This window comes from Xenopus tropicalis, chromosome 6 (assembly GCF_000004195.4).
Source record: "Xenopus tropicalis strain Nigerian chromosome 6, UCB_Xtro_10.0, whole genome shotgun sequence".
Classification (NCBI taxonomy): Eukaryota; Metazoa; Chordata; class Amphibia; order Anura; family Pipidae; genus Xenopus; species Xenopus tropicalis.
In genome coordinates, this window is record NC_030682.2 from 78,606,791 (window position 1) to 78,632,910 (window position 26,120).

General features: G+C 38.2%; 1 protein-coding gene across 8 annotated transcripts in view; it reads left to right on the forward strand.

The window, feature by feature from the left end:
• The first annotated feature begins 391 nt into the window (after window positions 1-391).
• Window positions 392-26,120, forward strand: part of otulin (OTU deubiquitinase with linear linkage specificity) — a 34,127-nt gene continuing 8,398 nt past the window's right edge. The window contains exons 1-7 of one of the 8 annotated variants that reach the window (XM_031903956.1): window positions 392-887; window positions 1,969-2,109; window positions 3,690-3,902; window positions 9,671-9,937; window positions 10,699-10,784; window positions 16,786-16,883; window positions 17,866-18,009. In XM_031903956.1, the coding sequence (XP_031759816.1) occupies window positions 796-887; window positions 1,969-2,109; window positions 3,690-3,902; window positions 9,671-9,937; window positions 10,699-10,784; window positions 16,786-16,883; window positions 17,866-18,009 (1,041 nt within the window). In that variant the 5' untranslated portion in view covers window positions 392-795. Of the gene's footprint in view, window positions 888-1,965; window positions 2,110-3,629; window positions 3,903-9,670; window positions 9,938-10,698; window positions 10,785-16,785; window positions 16,884-17,865; window positions 18,010-26,120 lie in introns of all 8 variants that reach the window. The other 7 variants (XM_002933121.5, XM_004915327.4, XM_004915328.4 and 4 more) reach the window with 7 other exon arrangements.

Consider the following 26,120-nt stretch of genomic DNA (forward strand, 5'->3'; position numbering starts at 1 on the left):
GAAAAGTCGTAACGGCGACGAAAAAGTCGCAAAATGTTCGTTTTCCAATCTGAATTTTTCCAATTCGGATTCGTGGGTTAGTAAATCAGCCCCTAAGTGTGTGAGGTCTATATTTGTGGTGTGCAGTTTTATTATACTATGTATAATGAGATAATTTCAAGCTTTTTATATAAGAAATTGCATAGTAATTCTTAGTTCCTGCATAAGCTACCTGATTTACACCTATCAAGACTGCATAGTGCTCTGCCAGCAGGTCATTGCACATAAACCCCCAATATGCCATGCAGCAAAGTGCACCGATCCCCTTTAATCAACACTTTTTGGCACAGTAACCCCTATAACACTGTCTCCACCCAAACAGCAAGCCATCCACGCCCCTATAACTTCACCGCCCCGCATTAGAACGTCATACAGCGACACCACTTTGCCTACATAAGAGGGAACGATAACAGTCGCCGCCGTTGTGGCATGCAATACCCACACTTCCTAGAATGATGATGTATAGTAATTCATAGATCGTCATGAGGCGGAAACAACAGACTCCGTGTTGTGACAGTACCACCAAGTAAAACCTTTCAGCACAGCAACATAAGAGGAACCATGGAGGACTGTGAGTGGGAAGGAGGAGGATGAATGTATTTCCGGCTCTGTCACACACAAACCGTAATCTACGAACCTGTTGCATGTGTTAACTGTAAATAAAGTTCTGGGCAATTGAATTGCTGCCCATGGGAATTGAAGTCTTACGCGGTCCAGTTTCCGTCTATATTTCGAGTATGCAACGCTGTGAGCTGGATGGTGACAGGTCAGCTGTTCGTATGGGTATCGTTCTGTCCAATGGGAGGTGACCTGTATAGGGCTCGGTGTGGTATGGCTTCCCGGGCGAGGTACAGTATCGGGAAGGGTTTCTTCCTTGCTGTATCTGTGCTTGGTTGGACAGACTTTAGATAATGATACCTCAGGGAGATATTCAGCAATTCTACAGCTAACAGCCCAAATTATAGCGATAGTATCGAGGGTACACGGGCGAGGTGACTGTATTGGGGTTGCTTGCTCTCCATGAGACAGATTTGGGCCTCTCTGTGCTGTAAGCAAAGTATTTGGACTCAAAGGCTGAATCTTTAGTGGACACAATAAAAGTACAGGAATAAAACATAATCACTACTTTAGTTTGTTTCAGTATTATTATTACTGTAATAAGATCCCTCAGGTCCTGGTAACCAGGCTATACTAAAAGTGTTATCAGCAAAGCTAATAACATAGGTTTGCAAGTTTAGACCATGTTTTTGGTTCTTGTAATCATGCAGAAATGTTACATTTTCTGTTTGTTTCCTACCAAAGCCTTTTATAGTGTTATTTTTCATATAATTAGCCATTATTTACACAGCACTAACATATCTTGTAGCTCATTACAGAGATTACATATCATTCACATCAGTCCCTGCCCACATAATACTAATTCATTCCTGATGCACATAAGATGTTCTTTAAAGGCCCCCAGTGTTAAACAGGAACTTCATTGTCTTGTTTTTATGAAGACTACTGGATACAACAAGATGTTGTATCAATGTTAGGTAGTGCTGAAGGGACACTGCACTTAACAGCTGCTGACAGGCAATGTGGGATTGTTCAAACATATCCACCTATACTGGCTACCAGTGCATTAGTTCATCTCTGTGAATATCTTGTATAATTGGTGCTGATATGTACTGTGTCATGTGCTTATTGTGCTATATATATATATACATATATATTTATTTATTTTGTTCTTGTATTAAAGTAATGCATCTTGTATTAAAAGTTGGCATTAACAAAGTTTCAGCAATTATTGCTGTCAAGTGAAAGGAAAAATCTCTTAGTCACCCAGAATATGTGAGGTTTTTTTTTTTTACTCAAGTGAAGCTGAAGGAAATGGGCATACCTGCATGTAATGAATATTGGTGTAAATATAATTGTTTTTTTCAGCAGCATCTGTAAGCCTGAAAGAAATGATTCTTTGAAAGTGAAAGTGCCCAGTTCCATAGAGAGCTCACAGCAGCTGGAGCCTGAGATTCTGAATTGTGCTGTACAGCTGTCTGTCTATCATAGAACAGAGAGGTCTGGCTGCAGGTATGTATTTGCCTTTTGTCATAGTGTTTTAAAGGAAAAGTAACGCAGAAAAATGTTATTTGTTTATTATAGTAAATTAGTTTAAGAAAATAATTCTTTAAAGGAAAAGTAACGCTAAAATTTTTTAACTAAAAAATCTATTCTACCCTCCCCCAATAATTGCCCTATCCTGAAAACTATTTGTTATTTTGAATGCTTTAGAAGAAAATACCTGTAAAAAACTTGGCTTCCTGTCATTTGAACAAAGGCGATATGGCGATGCCGGGAAAGTTTCAGGGTAAGCGTTCACTATGCGGCGATCGACTGATCGAGCCTAGCCTTCCTTCTGTATAGGAAGGAGTCAGGCTAGGCTCGATCAATCGATCACCGCATAGTTGATTCTTCACCCAATACTTTCTCCTGCATGGCCATATCGGCTTTGTTCAAATGACCGGAAGCCAAGTTTACAAGGTATTTTCTTCTAAAGCATTCAAAATCACAAATAGTTTTCAGGATAGGGCAATTATTGGGGGAGGGTAGAATAGATTTTTTAGTTAAAAAATGTTAGCGTTACTTTTCCTTTAAAGAATTATTTTCTTAAACTAATTTACTATAATAAACAAATAAAATTTTTCTGTCTGACAAATAATTTAGGGAATTTTGTAGCTCCTGTACTGAAATATAAGGATACGAAAAGTAGGGATGCACCGGATCCGCTATTTTCGTATTCGGCAGAACCCCAAATCCTTTGTAAAAGATTCAGCCGAATACCAAACCAAATCCTAATTTGCATATGCAAAAATGTTCAGCTTCTGTGTTTATGTGGCAAAAAGTCATGTGATTTTAAGGACTTTGATTCGGTTCGGCCAGGAGCGTGGATTCAGCCAAAATAGAATCCTGCTGAAAAAGGCCACATGCCAAAAAGTACCCTGGATTCTGGCCATCCCTAATGAAAAGTCAATGAGGCATTCCATTGCCATATGAATATCCATCATAACCAATGACATAAGTAAGCACTGTTTATATAGGGAATACATATATATGTTCACTGTTAAAAAAAATATAAGGATATTACAGATCACAGAGGCATTTCTTGATCATATTAATTCAGAAAGCTAGAGATTAAAAGCAGGGGGCACCTTACTTTGTGCTTATTCTCTGTGGTTGTATTGTTGTACTTGATGTGTTATATAAACCTAAAGCCACAATATTTTATGTTGTAGCTATCTGGAGAGTTGTGCTACTTCACCTTGCAAAATAAGCACTGTGGATTTGTATAATGTATTAATTATGCCCCATGTCTTTTTTTTTTTTTTTATTTAATCTTTATTTATTAATTTTTCAGCAAAAGAAAAAAGGAGGGAATAGGGTTACAGAAAGAAAAAGGGGGAAAGGGAAGGGAAAGAACAGATAGGGCTTTTCTATCACATAAAATCAACAACTCACTACATCCACGGGCTTACATCTCATGTCTTTCTTATTAGGATGATTCTTCTAAGCATATTTCATTAATATTATCCATTGCAATTTTTTTTTTACAGTTCATAAGTCTTGTTGGTTTAAAAAGTGTGTACATATAAATTTTCTGTGTACAACAGCAGAGATATCCCCGAAGGCCTATCAGACATACCAGAAAAGAATATTTTACCACAGAATTCATATGCTAGTGATGACAGGACATGCTCAGCTGAGATGGAACCACTTACAAAAAGGACATCAGGCGATTGGTCATCAGCAGTTGATGAAGAAAGAGACATGGGTGGCCTGTGTGAACACAGTAAGAAGTCCAAACTGCTTAATGATCACCAAGATCGGTAAACCTTTATTTGTCTATATATTTTTGTATTACTATTTTGGATAGCTACAGTGGATGATCGATCATTACATCATATTTATAAGAAACCCACCCCACTCTGTTATCTGTGGGCATTTATAGACTATATAAAGTTCATCTAGCCAATAAAGGTGTTGTATAGGCATCCACCCTTTAAATTAATATTTATTTAAAGACAGATGGAAAATTAATTAATTAATTTAAAATGCTACTTGGCCCTAGAAAACCAGAAAGCAGATTAAGAATGAGTTTTGTTTTTCTGTTCAGGCCCTCTTTATGTGGAACATATCCAATTACCAGATATTACTGTCAAAATTCATAGAAAGCAACAACTAAAGAACTTGGAAGCAGAAAAAAAAATCAGTAAACTTCCATCTTAAAACTTTTTCCTTTTTTAACAAGTCTTTTCTGTAATTTAATCAAAGTTTTAGGGCTAGGTCTTTTTGGCCCCAACTTTAATGAAGTGAAGAAAATCATACCCAAGTACAGGGTCAGTCACAAGATCCGTAAATGATTATTTATTGGGTAAAAAAGTCACTTCTGTTCTCTGTCGCCTGTAGTTGGTACATACTGAAGCATAATGATGATTTTATATTTATTCCCTCACTCCATTTAATTATTTTTCCTTTTTAACACATTGTCCCTTCCATATTATTCCAATGTTTTAGTCTTTTACTAAAACCCAAGTAGGGCTGCTTTCAAGATACCAGTAGGCCCTGGGCAAAATTTAATTGGTGGGGCCCTACTGCCACAACAGATTTGTGAAAGAAAAACCATCAAGCACATGAATTTCAACATAGTAAGGCAGGCAGTAAAGAAATGGTCTGTGCTTACTGAAGTAGACTTGATCCCCAGGTGTGCAGCAATAAACCAACAGCCATGGGAGAAGAAAAATGACAAAATAGGGATGCCACAAAAAATGAAAAGAGATTAAAAGAACCATATACTAGAGCTCTTCCAGTTCATTAAAACAAGGGGTCTGCCATCTCTGAAAGATGCTTCTGCCAAAAGTTTTCCCACATGAAAGTGTGCTAATGGGCCCCCTATCCTGGTGGGGCTTAATACAGATGCACACAAATTTCATTGTTTTTCTAATACTGCGGTGCTGTACTGAAGCAGCAGTTCTGAGTGCTATAAATTACTTTTATGGCAATAATGGATAGGTCATTTTGTTGCCTGTGGTTAGTCAAGGTGACAAAACATTCAAAAATTCCTCTCTATTGCATTTACTGAGAATTGTGGCAAATAAAACACTTTATTTATGCAAATATGCAAAATACATTAAAAGGCATTTCACATGACTACACACATGTGTGGTGATTCTCACTATCTGAAATGGATTGGTATTTTCAGGTGTTTTGTAAACTCAGGCCCTGTTTGTCATTGCTATTATACCAGCCACAGGTGTGACTGTGTTTCAGGCAAAGGGTAAAATAGCTTGTAAAGACCACAGTATGCAAGGTATGCAGTCATGAATATGTACAGGGATGGGGTAAATTATAAAGTATTCAAATACAAATCCTGTATGTTTTCATACTGGTGGTAGTGTGTGTCTTCCACTTTCAAATATCGATGACTCTCATATACCTTGAAAATTGATACAATTAGTTTTTGTTTCATACATAACAATTTAACCTTTCTTCTTGTGTATTGCACCTATCCACTTTTTTGAGGGATGAATAGGGTAGAACATATAGAAAATGGGATGGAGTTCCTATCTAAGGCAGTACACAGCAATCATATAGGAGCAAGAAGATGGTTAATCAGCTGGCTTCTTCCAGATCATTCAATATATTTAAAACTTTTTTTCTATAAGGATGAAGACATATGGAACTATTAGTTGTAGCTCCTTGTCACAGCTACAGAAATAGACAATGCTGATTATTTACTGATAATTGTCTACGTGTTTTAGCAGAGGGAATTCTCAGTATTGTACTATAGCTGGGTGTTTTCAGGCATTTAGTAGCTGTGATAAGTAGCTACTACTAAGTAGCTCTATGTGTCTTCACCCTAAGAGGATTTGTGGTCATTATGCATGTTTGTCATAAATAAGACTTTCCAGGTGTTCAGCCATGTATTCCAGTTTGGATAGTGAGGGAGATCCTTGTTTGTTTTTTTTTTTTAGGGTGAAGACACACTGAGCTAATAGTAGCAGCTACTTGTGGCTACAGAAATAAAAAATGCTGATCATTTACTTATAAATGTGTTTTAGCAGGGGCAGTTCTCAGTATTGTATATTGCAGGGTATTTACTGGAATTTATATAAGTAGCTGCAACTAAGTAGCTTTGTGTGTCTTCGACCCTTAGGGCTGTGCACTCCTGCACTGAACTGCTCAATTAATAGGCAGCATTATGGGGAAAAAACCACTGTCCAGGCCAAAAACAAGGAGCCGCATCTTCTGCTTCCATCCCCCAAGATGGCGCCACCACTCCTTCAGCACACAGAAATTATGTGCCATAAGGGTCCCAAAGTAACATGGACCCAGGGAATCGCAGAAATATTCGTTCTTCAGCAAAAGCTGAAAGCTGGGAAAATAATGCCAGAGACCCCCTGAAAACCTATCCATGCAGGATGGCTGTTGCTCCAGTCCACTCCTGGCCTCCCCATAGGAATCCTTTGTGCTCTCTTCAAACAGTGTCCCTGATACAGATATGCAAGAACAAGAATCAACTCAGCCTACTCTTGAGCTTTCAGAGGTTAGGTCACTTATCAATAATAACCTTGCCATCACTATTAGCAAAACTAATGATCTAAAATCTGACTTTGCTCTGCTCAACTATGATGCTTAAAAGATAAGAGAACTCACTACAGAGGCAGAGAGACACATTAGTGCTCTAGAGGACACTACTGCTCCTATAAAAAAAATCATGCACTTGACAGTATGCCAACAGTATGGAAAACAGGCTCCATAGAAACAATATCAGGCTGGTGGGCTTGCCAGAAAGATCAGGGGGCACTTCCCCTGACCTTTTTTGGAGAACTGTCCTAAGGATAAACTAGGCAGAGACACCTTCTCATCAACATTTATAGTGGAGCCTGCCCACAGTATTCTTCAAGCCCTCCTCCACCTGGAGCTCCACCACAGCCACCTCATTACATGTCTGCTGAACTACAGAGACTGCAATAAGATCTTGATGGAAGCCCACAAAAAGTAAGAAATAGCCCATCAGAAAGCCAAGGTGTTCATCTACCCTGATTTTTTTAATAGAAGTGCGCAAATAGTGGCAGAAATTCGTGGAGGCAGCTCAACCTGCCCTGTGCCATGCTTTCCCCAGCCAAGCAGCGAGTTCGGAGGTCATCACTTGGCTGGAAGCTAGAGTCCACAGATCCACACCCTGCTAGCAATCAAAACCATTTGACTCTCTGCAGCCTGCATGTGCCTACTGTCTCACAAGCACTGAACATATGATTGTTGTTACCAAGTAATATTTTCTCTCCTGTGCCTTAATGTCCTGTTAGTTCACTGGACCATTACCTAGAATGCCTAAAATAGCATATCCGAGTCAGCTGAGCACCTCATGGGGTGGGACGCACTAAAAGCATTTCTTAGAGGGAAATATGTTTCCCACATTAAGCATCTCATACCCAATACGCAGCTGAGATAACCACCCTTACTCAAGCAGTGTCCAACAGTGAGAATTCATATATAACTAACCCTAATGATGACACTTCTTGGCTAACCTCCCAAGACAGATCAGGCAGATTACTAGCTCTGTTGGCTAGAGACCCCTCGAAGTCCACTACAATACCAGGAATACTGGATGACAAAGGGCACATCCTAGCACACCCAGGGTAAATTAATGAAGCCTTCTTTAAGTTCTACTATGGACTGTATCATACAAAACTCACTTTAGACATAGAAGCGATACAGGACTGTCTGAACTATACCTATGCCATGACTTGAAGTCTCAGTCATGAATTAGACTCCCCAATCTTAAGCCTGGCCCAGGCCCTGCCCATCAGGAAAACCTCAGGTTTGGTCTTCTAGTGGAATCGTACAAAAAATACAGCCTTATTTTAGCTCTCTGGTTAGCTATTTAATGCAATCAGCAAGGGAACCCCTTTGCCCCTATTTGCTAACAAATCGTTAGTAATTATTTTATTAAAACTTGGGAAAGATCCTGCACTATGCTCATCATACAGACCATTATTGCCAAAACCTGGGTTTTTCCCCTGTAGATCAACAGACCTAAATCTAAGACGTCTATTCAAAACTATTATCATTACACATGATAACTCAGAAGAAATAAATAGCCGCTCTTGACAATGAGAAGACTTTGGACAAAAGTCCTGTATAGAGCACCACAGGCCTGTGCCAGAACTATCTTCATCTTATTGCCATAATTCTCTCTCTCTTGGGGCACCAAATAATAGGCCTCAAACTAAGCCCCCAAACAGAGAGGTTATCACTCTTTGCAGAGGACAGCTTTTTTTTATCTGGCAAACCCAACCTCAGATTTGGAAGCAGCCTGAAGCAGTCCTGGACCCCCAACTCTGGGCCAGGTACAACATCAAATACATTAAGGATGTTTGTGTGGGCAATTCAATATCTGACTTTCAAGGCTTAAAAGAGAAGTTCCAACTGCCTAACAACATGTTATTCATTTTCTTCCAACTGTGACATGCACCAACCTCACAGGCTCAGGGACATGTAATAGATACAGCACCCAGTCACCTAGAGGTTGAAGCACATAATCCACTGCTTACTACACCCCTGTCAAAATGTTATACCCAATTGATTGTAGCCAGCTCTTCCCCTGTACCTTACACTTTTCAGAAGTTGGTCACAGGACCACCCAGGCAGATGACTAGATGGATTCTCAATTCGAACAATAGGTCGGGGGTAGAGATAAACGGATTCAATTTAGATTTTTACATAGACTATACCTCACCCCACAACTCTTGTGCAAATTCAGAATAATACGCCGACGATACGTTAATTCTGGTTATCCATTACTAAATATCTTACAAATATTACAGGGGTGCATATACAACCCGACCCGCTGGTAATGTTACTCAGTTATAAACTATCATCAGAGCTACGAGAATTCTTTTGTTATATTTCTCACAATTGCTAAGAAATGCATTGTCATGCACTGGAAAGCCTGCAAACCATCATTACTGACACTATGGCAAAATCAGGTTAACCAAGTTATCCCGCTATAAAAGTTAACTTATGCAAGAAGGGGCTTCCTTGACTAAATGCTTAGATGTGTATTGTACTCTAAAATGTCTATGTATTCCATGCAGAGATAAACCGAAATACTAACTAAACTTGTGCTCCCAATGTATTCCAATAAGTGAGGCAACTCTCCTAATACCTGTCTCGTAGCCTGTGTGCATAAGTACCTATTATCAGATTCCCTCTCCATCCCAATTCCTGTGTTATCTCCTTGTTCCTTTTTCTTTTCTTCTATCTCCTGTTAGCTATACATTATAAAATGTTGACATGTATTTCAGTATTGGCCTGGGGTTACAACTACCTCAACACCAAACTCATTTGAAAACATAACCACCTTCCGGCAGCCCCTCCTGTATGGGACATGCAGCTTTATTAACTCCCAGCTCCCATTGAGTAATACGAGAGCTCTGTCTGTATTGAATTGATTATACTGTGTCATTTACTGGTATAATTGGTATGCTCTGACCGCCATCAAATATTTTTGTTTTCAGCATGTTTTCTAGGGGTCTTTTTTTTATTATTTTTCACAGTCTTACAATGTCAAACCTTTTTTTTCCCATTCCAGATTTAGCGAAAATCAAGTTTTAATTGCACATGCTAAATCCACAAGTCTGGACCTAATACCTTCAGTCAAGTTACAGAATGACCTGATTCAACACCCATGTAAGGCTGATGACTCTACAGGAGCTAATGCTGTGGATAATGATATGAAGTACCCATCTAGTGATGCACAAATAGACGCCGAAGATTGTACTGGTACTGAGACAAAGAATGGAAAAGAGCAATTGGTTGCGTCACAATTAGAAAAGCAAATTACTTCATCTTTGGACAAGTAAGTATTTATGTAACAGAGTTTTGATCATGTAACATTGCTTGAACTTGTAATAGGTTTTTATTTTGATAATTTTGTAATCACTCTTACTAAAGCTGGGACTTATTTTTAAATGTAAGTAGTAAAAGTAGAACGCTCACATCATGCATGAACAATGCAACAACTGGATCTCCAATTTGATTAAAAAAAACTATAAAGTGCTTAAAAAGAAGAAAAAAAAGAAAATATATATAATTATACATATGCCTTTTATTTCTAGGCTGCATGGATTAATACATTTATTTTGGTGTTTATACAGGGGGTTATGTAATAAAAGGTACCAAGTTTGCCCAGGAGCAGTAACCCATAGCAAACAATCAGAAGATAGCATTTACTGATCAACTGATTAAAAGCAAGCAACTTATTAGTTGCTATAAGTTACTGCACCTGGGCAAATTTAGTGCCTTTTATTTACATACATGGTATAGGAACACATCACTAATCAATAAATATGAAGTTATAGTTCTCGAGATTAATTGTGTGACTGATTGTGACTGTGATTATGGGTTTTCTGATATTATTATAATATTTTTTTTAACCTTTTTACAGGTTTTTAATTATCTTCTTATATGATGTCTTCTTATAGGAGTCATCATATATTTTTAATATTTAATTTTGCCTTTGTCAGCCTAGAGGAGGGACCTATCAAGTATCTTTGGATTGACAAGGAATGTTTAATATTTTCATCTGCTTGAGTTGTAACAGAGTTTGTTTGCATACAGTGAAGAAGATCTTTATCGAGATGAAGAGGAAATTGAAAAAGATAAGAGTAAGATAGTGCCTGCTGCTACTGAAAGGATTGTTGCAGGTAAAAACCGTACAGCAATAATAAATTCAATGTTTAGCATGTTCTTCATAGTAATGCAATTTATTAGCCTAGATGTTTTATATATACTATAGTATGAATGACGCAGAGCAATTTATTTATGATTGCAACAAGTTATAATATTTCAGCTTTAAGTCTTGATGGATGGTACTGTCTGTTTGGTAGCGCCCACTTACAGAGAGAATAATTAGGCGAGACTGCAATGAAATAAATGCAGTCCTTATCTAATAACTAAAGCAAATCATATACCTCCTTTCATTAAGTATACAATTGCAACACAGGATGCAACTACACACATATATAACTAGATTATAAGCTGTTTGGGCAGGGTCCTCTATTTTTTTTGTATGATAATCTGTATGTTCAGTCTGTACACCCATTTATTGTACAGCACTGTGGAATATGTTGATGCTTTGTAAATATGTGTTAATCATTTATAATGATAATACATATACAAGTGCAGGCAAACATGGCAATAAGTAGGTAGGTAGAGGGCAAAAGAGTCCCTAACAGATTTTGAATGCAAAAATAAAATATATATTATGACATAAAACAAACTGCAATGGAAAGATTTACTGCCGCTCATAACACAAGTAGAATGTTGCATGGACAATAACATGTTATCTGTTGCATTCAAAATGAAAAAACTGAAAAAGCAAGCAAACTGAAGAATTAAAGAATGTAACAATTGAAAGGAATGGAAGAGAAACCAGACATAACAACATTAGAAAAGGTGATAGGGAGAGGGATAGGCTCCATTGCAATAGACAGAGAAAGTACAGTATAGTAATTGCTGAAATAAACCCCACATGTACAATTCTTGAAACATTTTCTCTGGTGAGGGTTCGAGTTAAATGGTTGGAAATTACCACAGACAGCTTCTTGTTTCTAATCATTAGAATTCACCCGTCAATAATAAACCTTAGATCTAACTCTCCCTTACTAAATGTAAATATCAGAGGGAAAAGTAGTAATCTCCGCTGCATGCTGGCTAATGCACTGAGCTTGTCAGGTAAATTAGGAGAGCTGGAGTCTATTGCATGTACTGAAAATTATGATTTAAAGTGGACCTGTCACCCAGACATAAAAAGCTGTATAATAAAAGCCATTTTCAAATTAAACAAGAAACCCATGTGTTCATTAACACATCCATACCCATAATAAAAGCATTTAAAAATCCCAGCTGTCAATCATATATTGCCTGCCCCGCCTCTATGCCTTAGGCATAGGGGTGGGGCAGAGAGTTACTTTCACTTTCAATTCAGAACTTCTTAGATGTTGCTGCACTCCTCACATTCCCCCTCCCTCCTCACCATGTAACTGTGTAGCCAGTGCATGGATATGGGCATCAGGTCCCCCATACTGGCACAGTAAGATTTTGGCAGGATGCACAGCTTGCCTTAATAACAATGTCCACAAAATGGCGCCTGCCTGTTTTCTGCAATGATGAATTCCAGTGGTGAAGGAAATAAGATTAAAATAATTTATACTGTGTAAGTAAAGTTTATTTTGGTTGACAAACAAAATAGAAAACAATTTGGAATTAATTCTTAAGGTGACAGGTCCCCTTTAATTGGTATCACTGAGACCTGGTGGGATAAAACATGCAACTGGGCTGTGAATTTAAATGGTTACACCCTTTTTAGGAGGGACAGTGGGTTTAGAAATGGTGGAGGGGTTTGTCTTTATGTAAAGTCAGATTTAAAGCCATGTGCTAAAGAAATTACCAGGGACAGTGTGGAATCCCTTTGGTTACAAGGTTACAAATAAAATTATCATTGGTGTATGCTATAAACCACCTTGTATAAGTAAGGAGGATGAGGCCCAGCTACTATTGCAAATGGAGGAGGGGGACTTTAATTGACTGGAGTAATGGGGTGGCAAAGTCAGAAATATGCTTATTTGACAACTTGAATCCAAAATTATTTTTTAAATGTGTAAATAGTAAAAAGGTGAAGCAAGAAGGGGTTGGACCCTTATTATCACAGGGGGTCAGTTGGTTTAAGAGAACAGGGAAAAAGCAGAAAATTTGAATTCTTATTTTTCATCTGTGTGTACAACTGAGGAGCCAGCTAATCAATGTTTCCCTTTTAATAGTCCCAATTCTAGTAATATAACTACTGACACATGGGTCACTCAGGAGGAAATTCAAAAGAAACTTGGACATGTAAAGGTAAACAAAGGTCCACGACCGGATGCTATTCATACAGGGTATTAAACAAGCTTAGTGCTGTGATTGCCAAACCTCTTCACTTAATTTTTCAAGATTCATTGAGTTCTGGCATGGAGCTGAGGGACTGGCGAATGGCTAATGTGGTGCTGTTATTTAAAAAGGAATCCCAATTTCAGCGTAAAAACTATAGGCCTGTTAGTCTGATATCAGTAGTAGGAAAACTTTTGGAAAATAAAAATTGAGGAATATTGGCCTAGAACATAATATTTGTAATTGTATAGAGAACTGGCTGAAGGATAGATTACAGAGTGGTGGTAAATGGAACATTTTCTAATTTGCCGTTGTTAGTGGAGTACCGCAGGGGTCTGTCCTTGGTCCTTTGCATTTTAACTTGTTTATTAATGTCTTGGAGGTGGGCATAGAAAGTACTATTTCTATTTTTGCTGACGATACTAAATTGTGTAAAACTATAAGTTCAATGCAGGATGCTGCCACATTGCAGAGCGATTTGATAAAATTGGAAAACTGGGCAGCAAAATGCAAAAAGAGGTTCAATGTTGACAAGTGCAAAGTTATGCACGTTGGTAGAAATAATATAAAAGCAAGCTATATACTAAATGGTAGTGTGTTGGGGGTATCCTTAATGGAGAAGAATCTGGGGATTTTTGTAGATAATAAGTTGTCCAATTCCAGGCAGTGTCATTCTGTGGCTACTAAAGCAAATAAAGTGCTGTCTTGTATAAAAAAGGGCATTGACTCAAGGGATGAAAACAGAATTTTGCCTCTTTATAGGTCTCTGGTAAGGCCTCACCTTGAGTATACAGTGCAGTTTTGGGCTCCAGTCCTTAAGAAGGCTATTAATGAGCTGGAGAGAGTGAAGAGACATGCAACTAAACTTGGAAAGGGGATGGAAGATTTAAACTATGAGGTTAGACTTTCATGGTTGGGGTTGTTTTCTCTGGAAAAAAGGTGCTTGTGAGGGGACATGATTACTCTGCACAAGTACATTAGAGGGAATTATAGACAGATAGGGGATGTTCTTTTTTCCCATAGAAAAGATCAGCGTACCAGAGGCCACCCCTTTAGATGAGAGGAACTGAACATTCATTTGAAGCAATGTAGGTGTTTTTTCACAGTGAGGGCAGTAAGGTTGTGTGGAATGCCCTTCCGACTGTTGTTGTAATAGCAGATTCTGTTAATGCCTTTAAGAGGGGCTTGGATGGGTTCTTGAACAAGCAGAGTAACTAAGGCTATTGTGATACTTAAATCTACAGTAAGTATTGATGTTAGTATATATGGTTTATGTATATGAGTGTATAGACAGGTCAGTATAGGTTTTTGTGTGCTGAGTTTACTTGGACGGGTTGAACTTGATGGACTCTGTTTTTTATTCAACCTTATGTAACTATTCTTAGACAATATGCAATTCATCTTAATTTTTTATTTGTGGTTTTTGTTTATCAGCTCTCCAGTTTGGAATTTTAGCAGTTGCCTGGTTGCTAGAGTCTAAATTACCCTAGCAACCAGACAGTGGGGTAAATGAGAGATTGGAATATAAATAGGAGTTGGCCTAAATATAATATATAAAGATAAGCAATAAAAAGTAACAATAACAACAAAACTGGAGCAGAAAAGAAAAATAGTTATTCGACAGCTGTCAGTGACCTCTATTTGAAAGCTGGAAAGAATCAGAAGAGGAAGGCAAATAATTCAAAAACTATAAAAAATAAAGACCAATTGAAAAGTTGCTAAGAACTAGCCATTCTATAATATACTAAAAGTATGAACCACCCCTTTAAAGATATGCAATTCTAAAACTTGATGGCTGCTAATACAGGTACAGTATGAGCAGCTACTAAAAGAGGGTGTTACCCACCCCTTAATTGTTGGCAGCTGTCTAATATGTCATGCACTACTGTGAGCAGAAGAGCATGCGCCAATCACATTGTTGTTTGTTATGTTATCAGCAGGCTTTGGGGCAGATTTATTATGCTGTGTAAAAAATAGTAACAAAATTTGCCACACTTTGCCAGGCAGCGCATAAAAAATGGTGTCAAATCGGCAACATTTTTTTCAGTTTTTTCTCCTGCCGGAACTTAAGTAAGTTAACAGCGTCAAATCTGGTGTTCGGACGGCAAACTTCTCCATTTATTTTACACAACTTTTTCCAAATTTCATTTTACACAGCATAATAAATAGGCCCCATAATTATCTCTTTCTATATAGCGCTTGTTTCAGTGCACTCTAACTTTATCAGTTGCGCATGGAACAGTAGCAATTCATTCGACAATCAACCAATCAGAAAAAAGATATGACAGGAGGTGGACTCTGAGGCAACCATGTTTCTTGCCTTGTTGCAGGATGGTAGCCCTGCCTCTACCTCCACTAACAGAAACTTTATAATGAAAACTGAATGTCTGAAGGCAATTGCTGCTTTGCTTGTCTACCTTTGTAAAATGTATTATATGGTACAGAAGTGAATAGTACAGTTAGCTGCTAATATAATATAATATGCAAAAGTAAGTGTTTCTGCTGAAATGTAAACATCCCAATTAACTGTGTACCTGTTGACAGGCAGCCAGTGCAGCATAGCAGAATGCAGTCCTGATACCAGGGGATATGGTTCAGTGCATCATACATATGCCACTGCTCTCCTCAATAGCTTTTTAATGTTTTTCAACATAAAAGGGTATGTAACCTAGAAAATTATTCACTACAAAAATTATTTACTGACTAGCTGTTCCGCATGTGGCAGATCTATTAGACATCAATCCGAGAAATAAAGTAGTATTCCCATCACTTTTATTATGTCACAGAGCAGGAAAAGAACCATTCTTTCACTAAATACAATTATACAACAAATTATTTTCAGTGGAGGGTTCAACCTTGGCTTATTTAGAAATAGAAACTTTTTGAGCTGTACTTTTTTTTATTTTTGAACACTGTATAAGGGTCTTTCTAGGAAGGTTAGAAGTACAACTAGGAAGCAGATAGATGAGAAAGGCAGGCACTCCTTAAATCCATATAAGTAGAATGAAGCTCAAATATTGTGTAAGATCAAAGGTACTTTATTAAATAATACACATATATGCTATAAGGCCTCATAGCATATATGTGTATTATTTAATAAAGTACCTTTGATCTTACTCAATATTTGAGCTTCATTCTATTTATAGGGATTTCCGGAGTGCCTGCCTTTCTCATCTATCTGCTTCCTATATGGCTCCCTTATGCTGAGGGTCTGGGGCATGAGCACCTGGACCAAACCTGTACAACGGGTAAGCTTTGCTTCCACAACTACTGCTTAGATCTATACCTGTATGTGTATAGAAGTACAACTATACAAATTCATTTATTTCACCATGGCATTTTTATTTGTTTACGTACGGTTTATGTCTTGCGGTAAAAGTTCCTAATAATCTCTGAAGGTTGTATGGAGTCTTTTCTTTTACTATTATCGGCTCAGCTGTGTTTGAAAGTGTAGAAGCATATCCCTATGTGGCACTAGTCTTAGTACTTTTTATGTTAAATGAAAATAATATGGGCATCAGAGCACACACAAATTCAAAACCTCGTCAAATGAGCGAATCTTGTGTATGGTCACCTTTACGGATGTGGTCTATTAACAAAAATAACCAAAAGTGGGTAAAAAGACAGATACACAAAATATAGACCAAGATTCCTCTGTTTATTGAATGCAGATACCTACCTTTTTATTCAAAACCCTACTGAAATAATACTTTTTTTTATCTTGTTAAGTATAAAAATGGATGCCATTGTTATCTGTTAAACACAATTTACCTTTTTTAGGTGATCATAAACTTGGAGTGGGGCCAGAGATGGACATTGTGGAGTACTGTAAAAAAGAATGGCGCGGCAAGACAACAGTTGCACAGATAATGAAAAAGGTATTTGGAGAATAGATTTTCATATGCAGTAGATGGAAAGTACTTTTTGCTTTTGTTGCATCTATTTTCTTAGAAAGCCTATAAGGTTGCAACTAAAAGCCTATAAGGTTGCAACTAAATGATTAGCATTAGGTTAATAAATGCTTCAATCCTTTCCAACCCACAGGCTGAGAATGTAAGGAGGATAGGAAAAAATAGTTGTGTATTTGACATTTGTCCAATGATCCTGGCTAGAAGGCTAAAAATGTTCTAAAATAATAATTGTTCTTTAGAGTAACCCTATACTAGAAGAAGCACAAAAGAATACACAAATCAACAATTGTAAAAGTTTAAGGAAAGGTTAATTTGGGTAACAGGTTTTTGGAGCCAAGTGAAAAGTAAGAGGAGGGAAACAGAATAAGGAATCCATTACTAATAAACTTACAACAAATCAGAAGAATGTAAGTGCATACATTCCTAGAAGAATAACCAGAGATAATGGGAAAGCTATCTACATCTTGACCGACTTGGAGAGAAGCCTAGAAAAAGGTAGTAGCAAGTTAGGGTTTGTGTTTGGTTTGGCATTTAGCCAATTTTTTCTGGCTATAAGTAAAAGGTTCATTTATCACAAAGCTGGTGCTCAAGTGCTGCACCTGTTTATGTATGTTGCGCTTCATGCACCTGCCCTTAAGGCATACAGAAGAGGTGGGATATAGGAATCCCCTTGCCCCATTTTTGTGCTTCATTTGGGAGAGAACAGATTGAGAAGGTAGGCATTGGAGAAAACATGACACCAGTATATGAAAAAAGAGAGAAAGACTGAGGTACAGTAAAAGTACTTTGTGGCCTCATTTACAAAATTTACAAAAAGGCCTATAAGAATTAGATTTTCTTTTTAAGTGTCCTGCTGGGAGAGAGATGGTATGGTGGGCAGTATAGATGTGCCTTTCTAAATGTAAATAGGACATGGTGCCTAACTATATGTTTTGTGTTTATTTCCTAGGGCTATGAACAAGTGTCTCATTCCTTTGGTTCCATAAGGAGGGTGAGGGGAGATAACTACTGTGCCTTGAGGGCTACATTGTTCCAGGCTCTTAGTCAAACTGCTAAGCTCCCTGAGTGGCTTGATGATTCAGAGCTTAATCAAGTATGTTTCTTGCGCTACAGTTTGGTTTCGTTTCCCATATATTATGTTGTGCTGGATAAAATCCAGTCTGTGAAATAACAGGGCTCATTCACATCTGCAAGTGCACTTGCTGCCCCTGCAATTTCCTTACAGTGAGTTTTGCGTAAAACCACTTTCACTGAAGCTGCTTTTGACAAAATGCACTCCCTGCATTTCTGTATAGTTGTGCTCAGCGCTACTCAGACCTTCCTGACTTCTATAGAAATAAGTAGAAATGGAAGCGAAGCATTGGCTTGTCTCTCAGTAAAAGCACTCCTTTATTTGTATCTTTAAAATCATGACAGAGAGCACGACTTAACGAGTTTCGTGGCTACATGCCACTTCCTCAGAAGATTCCTGACTTCTATTCCAGATTATGTGCTGCTGTGCCTGTAAATGCAGGTGAAGCAGCACACTATACCTAAAGTATAAGGCACAGGCACCATTTACATGCCAAACACCAAATATAATGCCAGACAGACTTTTAAAATATTTGATGCAACTGCATCCTCCTTGCAATAATGCACATGCACAGTTGCATCTATTGCATTACATTTAAACAATAGGTAATACCATAGGTAATGCTCCTGTTTTTTACAAAGTCAGTTTGTCTTTTATTGTATTTGTTACACAAAATAGTGGCATGCTGTCAAAAAAGGCTACTGTTTTTCCCTAGCCATTTGTGTCAAAGGAATTTTACAGCAGGAATAGAATGTGCTGGACCAACTCATGCTTTTGTTTATTCAGATCAATCATTTCAAGCATTTAGCCCACATTGTTTCTGTTTCTATTTGCTTTTACATGTTGGTTTTAACTGAACAAGATTTTAAAGTATAAGTAAATCATATGTATAGATTGTGTTTTTTCTATTTATTTAGCTTTAAAGGAATAGTTTAGTGTAAAATGAAACTGGGTAAATGGATAGACTGTGCAAAATAGAAAGTATGTGTAATATAGTTAGTTAGGCAAAATGTAATCTATAAAGGCTGGAGTGAGCAGATGTCTAACATAATAGCCAGAACACTTCTTCCTGCTTTCTAACCTTTTTGTTAGTCAGTGACTTTAAGGGCTGCCACATGAGACATAAATGTTCAGTTAGATTGTGAGCATGCAGGTCAGATTCAAAAGCAAACTAACTGAACAGTTATGTCCCATATGCCCCCACCCCTCCCTCAAGTCACTTATTGGTGAGCTTAGAGAGCTGTAAAGCAGGAAGTAGTGTTCTGGCTTTTATGTTAGACATCTACCCATTCCAGCCTTTATAGATTACATTTTTGGCTAACTAGCTATATTGAAGACATTTTTTATTTCGCCCAGTCTATCTGTTTTACCCAGTTTCAATTTTAAACTATTCCTTTAAAGGGCATTAGCACCTTTTGCAAAGTCCTACCAAACATTTTCCCGATATGATGCTTTACCAAAAGTTCCTCCTGTTTAAGATATTAGTAAACACATAGAGAACATGTATGTATCGGGCAGGATGATTTTACCGTCCATCAAGGACTTCATCTGCACATTAAAGTGATACTGACACGAAAAAACTACTTTTCAAAATATGAATATACTTAAAAAGCTACCTTTTTTCGCTGACAGGTTTGGTTTTGTAAGTAATTGTTACTTGAAGTTCCTAAACCTGGCTGTTTTGCCAACCTGACTGTCCCTTCCCAACCTATAGCTTCTAATGCAAGTATGGCCGCCCCCTCATAGAGGAACACAGGGGATCAGACAGGTAATGTAAACGCATCAGGCAAATATTTTTATGGCAAAAAAGTTCTTGCAAAGACAATGTTATGATAGATGGAAAAAAAAAAAAGATTTGCTTTCTGGTGTCAGTATCTCTTTAATGTGGTTCTCTTCTTACAAGTTTGTTAGCCCCTTCATATGTTGGCCCCCAGGCCATCTATTGGTTAAGCAATCAGCTATAGTAAAAGAAAGTCACTCTTGCAGTGTGATGCCGTAATGGAACATCTCAACACTAATCCGTAACACTTATCCCTTCTTGCAGTATTCCGCAAATGCATTGCATGGGAATTTAAGCAAACTAAAAAATGCTGATGTTTAAATAGTTAAACAGGATCGTAACTAATTAAATGCAAAAGTTAATGCAACCATTAACTAATATATCAACAGTTTCTATTTGCTGGTATATTGAATATTAATAGAACATAGTTTATCTGAGCTTGTAATGTCGCTAAAACACACAGTGCACTTTATAGTGTTGATAGTGACCTGATTACTGTCTATGAAGATTTTCATTCATCCAGGTCATGGTATATCTAGTATAAATAAATTTAAAGCAACTGGACTTGTTTGGTAATCATTGAAGACGTTTCATACTCATCCGAGCAGCTTCTTCAGTTCAACTGACTGGTATGGGAAGTCCTCAGCCATGGGCGTCCGCAGAAAATTTTCCAAGGGGGGGCAAGTAAGCTAGTATCATCCTGCAACAGACAAATATATATATATATATATTTTTTTTTTTTTGCAGGATGATACTAGGGGAGGCTAAAGATGGCCCATACACAGACTGACCTACAGCTAATGTGACACTTAGTGGATTCGCTGCTGGCGTATAAAGTTAACCTCCCAACTACCTCTTGCCGTTCCCACTGACTCCCAGGGATACTGTACAAAAGTGCGGGGGGGGCTTTTTTGTTTTTACCCTAAAATGTTTAGTATGTTAAAGTATTTATACGCGCATTTCTGTGAGGGGATCTGCAAACATTTGTGTTTGTGATCAGGGCTAGTTCGCATTCAAATTCACTTTTATTTTTAATGGTTTTTCAGTTATTTAGCTTTTTGTTCAGCAGCTCTCCATTTGGTATTTCAGCAGCTATCTGGTTGCTAGGGTCTTATTTACCCTAGCAACCAGGTAGTGGTTTAAACAAGAGATAGGAATATGAATAGTTAAGGGGCCTACTTGGAAAAATAAGTAATACAAAATTATAATAATAATAAAATTGTAGCCTCACAGAGCAATATTTTTGGCCCCCATTTGAAATCTGTATAGAGGCAGAACAGAGGCCTGTGTATAGTACCTGGGTATAGTACCTGTGTATAGTGCCTGTGTATAGTACCTGGGTATAGTACCTGGGTATAGTGCCTGTGTATAGTACCTGGGTATAGTACCTGGGTATAGTACCTGTGTATAGTGCCTGTGTATAGTACCTGGGTATAGTGCCTGTTTATAGTGCCTGTGTATAGTACCTGGGTATAGTACCTGTGTATAGTGCCTGTGTATAGTACCTGGGTATAGTACCTGTTTATAGTGCCTGGGTATAGTGCCTGGGTATAGTACCTGGGTATAGTACCTGGGTATAGTACCTGGGTATAGTACCTGGGTATAGTACCTGTGTATAGTGCCTGTGTATAGTGCCTGGGTATAGTACCTGGGTATAGTACCTGTGTATAGTGCCTGTGTATAGTACCTGGGTATAGTACCTGTTTATAGTGCCTGGGTATAGTGCCTGGGTATAGTGCCTGGGTATAGTGCCTGGGTATAGTGCCTGGGTATAGTGCCTGGGTATAGTGCCTGGGTATAGTGCCTGGGTATAGTGCCTGGGTATAGTGCCTGCGTATAGTGCCTGCGTATAGTGCCTGCGTATAGTGCCTGCGTATAGTGCCTGGGTATAGTGCCTGGGTATAGTGCCTGGGTATAGTGCCTGGGTATAGTACCTGGGTATAGTGCCTGGGTATAGTGCCTGTGTATAGTGCCTGTGTATAGTACCTGTGTATAGTGCCTGTGTATAGTACCTGTGTATAGTGCCTGTGGGATGAAATCTGCAGCAAAAGTTGAGAGTTGGTTCTCAGGTAAAGTTACAGCTGCAGATTCTTCTTTTCAGTCTTCATTTGTTTCCAGTTTGCAAAATCTCCCGATCCCTGTGTGCATCTGTGCTCTGATTGGTCAATTTTACTGTCTGTCAAGGAAGCTGTGCTCTGATTGGAGAATCCACAAGAAGAAAGATCCAATCGGAGCACAGCAAAAACGGGCTTGAGGAGACAGTGCAGAAAGTAAGGTTTTTTTTGCTACTTTTCCAGGGGGGGGCAAGTGCCCCCTCTTGCCCCCTTCTGTGGACGCCCATGTCCTCAGCATATATACTCTTCCACTAATCCAATCACAATGGCACTTTGTAACTCAGTGTGTTGCTAGGTTTGAAAAAACCCTGTGTTTTTCAAACCTAGCAACACACTGAGACAAAAAACTTGTACACCCAAAGGATCCAACACCAAAGGAAAAACAAAGCAATGTTGTATACGCAGTCCAGTGTAGCGAGGAGTGCACAGACCTTTACATTGGTGAGACAAAGCAACTGCTCTCAAAGCGAATGGCTCAGCATAGGAGGGCAAACACTACAGGCCAGGACTCTGCTGTATTTCTACAACTAAAAGACAAGGGACACTCCTTTGAAAACAGCAACGTCCAAATTTTGGACAAAGAAGACCGCTGGTTTAAAAGAGGTGTAAAAGAGGCCATTCATGTCAAAGTGGAGAAACCATCCCTTAACAGAGGCGGGGGGACTTCGACACCATCTGTCTGCTACATACAATGCTGTTCTAACATCTGTGCCCCGGCAGTTTCAGAACTCTTCACACATCCATTCATGCAACTCCAAAAAGTAACACCTGTTTGAAGAGTTGCATGATACTTTGGTAATCCTTTCAAAGTAACTCCACAGCATTCACACCTCTGTGAGTTTCAGCTGTCACCTTTCTGAAGAGTTACAAAGTGCCATTGTGATTGGATTAGTAGAGGAGTATATATGCTGAGGACTTCCCATACCAGTCAGTTGAACTGAATAAGCTGCTCGGATGAGTAGTGAAACGTCTTCAATGATTACCAAACCAGTCCAGTTGCTTTAAATTTATTTATACTAGATATGACCTGATTACTGTGAACATTTAGCACTATCATATGGTCCATTTGAAAGTCACCTAAATATATTCATTATATTATTATTAGAATGATAATAATATATATATATATATATATATATATATATATATTATTAAGTCCAAAGTAGGAAGCACACCATATAAAATACAATAACCTTGGTGCTAGAGCCAGAATTGTACAAACAGGAACGAATGTCAGCACTCTTAGGATTTTTACAAATGATCAAGAAGTCATCAAGTATTTGCAAACGGTGAGGTTTTATTACCAACGTTTCAGTCCTCACTTGGGACTTTCCCTGACGAAAGTCCCAAGTGAGGACTGAAACGTTGGTAATAAAACCTCACCGTTTGCAAATACTTGATGACTTCTTGATCATTTGTAAAAATCCTAAGAGTGCTGACATTCGTTCCTGTTTATATATATATATAATATATATATATAATATATATATATATATATATATAATATATATATATAATATATATATAATATATATATATATATATATATATATATATATATATATATATATATATATATATATATATATATATATATATATATATATATATATATATAAATATAATCCTCAGCTACAGGGAATCTTTTCTCCCTGGTTTGAGCCAGACTGTGAGGAAGTCTGGCTCAAACCAGGAAATAGGAAATTTAGGAAATAGAATTCTGGGGAAGGTATTCTCTCCTACATGCACTTTAGCTGGGGCACGACTTAAATAGCAATAATATATTTGGTGGCAGAATTAATTTTCCTACTGATACCTTATAAGATTGATATGAACTTCTTCCTAAAGCTTTTAGCCTTCCCCAGCCACTTCAGCCTCTGTGTCAGTCCAAACTAATTAACTTAGAATGTGTACTGTTTGTATCAGTACATATAAAAGATTATTATTAACACGTTTATACACCAACATATTCCGCACCATTGTAAATAAATGGGTGTATACAGTACATTGAACATACAAGAAAACCTACAAAACAACCAATAACCAATATTTGAGGTAAATAGGGTCCTGCCCAAAAGAGCTTACAATCTATAAATGAAAAAACGATTTGCCTTTCTAATGGTTTCAAATATTTCAGCATACCCCCGTTTAATGCATTTTTTTTTTTTATAACTAGGACTATTAGTAATAGATTTAAACAAGTAGGAGCAACAACATTGTGCACAGTGTAGCATTTTTGTTGGCACAATACTACTCCATTTTTATTGTTTAGTGTTTTGGTAGCAATCATTAATGAGCCCTACAATTCCTGTAGTTTGCATTTAGATTCAAACAATGTTTCAAGCATGTCACCTATAGAATTTTGGGCAGAACTGCTCTCATCCTGTCACGACTGGACTACTGCAACCTGCTATTAACCGGCCTCCCTAACTCCCATCTTTCCCCCCTACAGTCTATATTAAACACAGCTGCCAGAATTCTCCTCCTCTCATCCAGGAGTGTTCAGGCCCTTCCCCTGCTAAAGTCTTTGTGGCTTCCTATCAAACAAAGAATATCTTACAAACTTCTTCTCCTAACCTTCAAAGCTCTCCATTCCTCTGCTCCTCACTACATCTCGTCCCTTGTGTCTCCGTATGTTCCCGGCCGACTCCTTCGTTCCTCGCAGAGCAATCGTTTGGTTGCGCCCCCCACTACTACTGCGGTTTCCCGCCTTAAACCTTTCTGCCTGGCTGCCCCCTACATTTGGAATACCCTCCCTGATTTCCTCCGGAGAGAATCCTCCCCCAGTCTTTTTAAAACTAAGGTTAAAGACTACCTTTTGGAGCACTCGCCCAGCACCTAATCTGGGAACTGGCACTTATATTGTAGTGTCACCCACTGTGACTTACAGCACTTATATTTGCCTATTTGTGTCTGTTAGTTACCCTCCCATATAGATTGTAAGCTCTACGGGGCAGGGACCTCCTTCCTCTTGTGTCCTCGACTCTTAACTTATTGCTGCTGTATTTATCTGTAGTTATTATTATACTTTGTATTTATCTATTATCTTATTAACACCCTGTTTGTATTAATGTATTCTACTGTACAGCGCTGCGTACATAAGTAGCGCTTTATAAATAAAGATATACATACATACATACATACATACAAAGATATGGCCAAATAACAAACCGAATCCTAATAAAGAGAACTGCGCAGCGGCCAAAAATTTTTAACTTCTGAGTTTATGTGACAAAGAATCACGTAATTTTAAGGATTTGGATTTGGGTCAGCCAGAAGCGTGGATTCCGCCAAATCCGAATCCTGCTGAAAAAGGCAGAATCTTGGCCTAATCGAAAAAACGAATCCTGGATTTGGTGCATCCTTAATCGAAATGCAAGGCTTGTAGCATACTTTAGTTAATGTGTGCTATATGCTGCCAGTGTGCTGTTTTGTGTAACCATGGACATTTTTCATAGTTGTATTCCTTCTCTGATTTCTCTAATTATGTTGGGTTGAAAAACCCAACATACTGTTCTTTGACTTCAGCTTATTCTTCCACTTCTTCTTCTTATTCTTACCTATTGACTATGGGGAAATTTAAACTGCTGCCACACTTACAGCTTTAAAGCTACACTTTCCAAACATGAATCACATAGTCATGGGGTCAGCCTGAATGAAAATATGATGATTGTTGGATGCCCAAAAGTGGGCGGATCTGTGAACAGCCAATCAGATTTTACCTATTGACTTGGCGGAAATTCAACCTGCTGCCGGGGTCCCCAAACTTTACACAGTCAGTCACTGGGTGACTTCGTACTCAAAGTTAGAAAAAGTGGGCGCGGCCGCCAAAAGCCAATCACATTTCTTTCATTGTTATTAGTGGGGAAATTTTAACTGCTGCCATTCTCACATGTTTAATGTCAGGGTCCCCAAACTTTGCAGTCAGTCACTGGCTGACCACGTATTCAGGGTTTGAACAAGTGGGCGGAGCCACCAACAGCCAATCCATTTCCACCCATTAAATTTCATTGGTTTATATTTAAACTGATGCCATTATTTAAGTATTAATTCCAGGGTTGTTACACTTTGCAAAGTTAGTCACTGGGTATTTGCAGTCCAAAGTTAGAAAAAGGGGACGGAGCCACCAACAGCCAATAACATTTCACCTTTGTACTTTCAATGGTGAAGTGTAAAATGCTGTCAGTCCCACAATTTTTATGCCCAGTGCCCGAGTCCCCAAACTTTGCAAAGTTGGT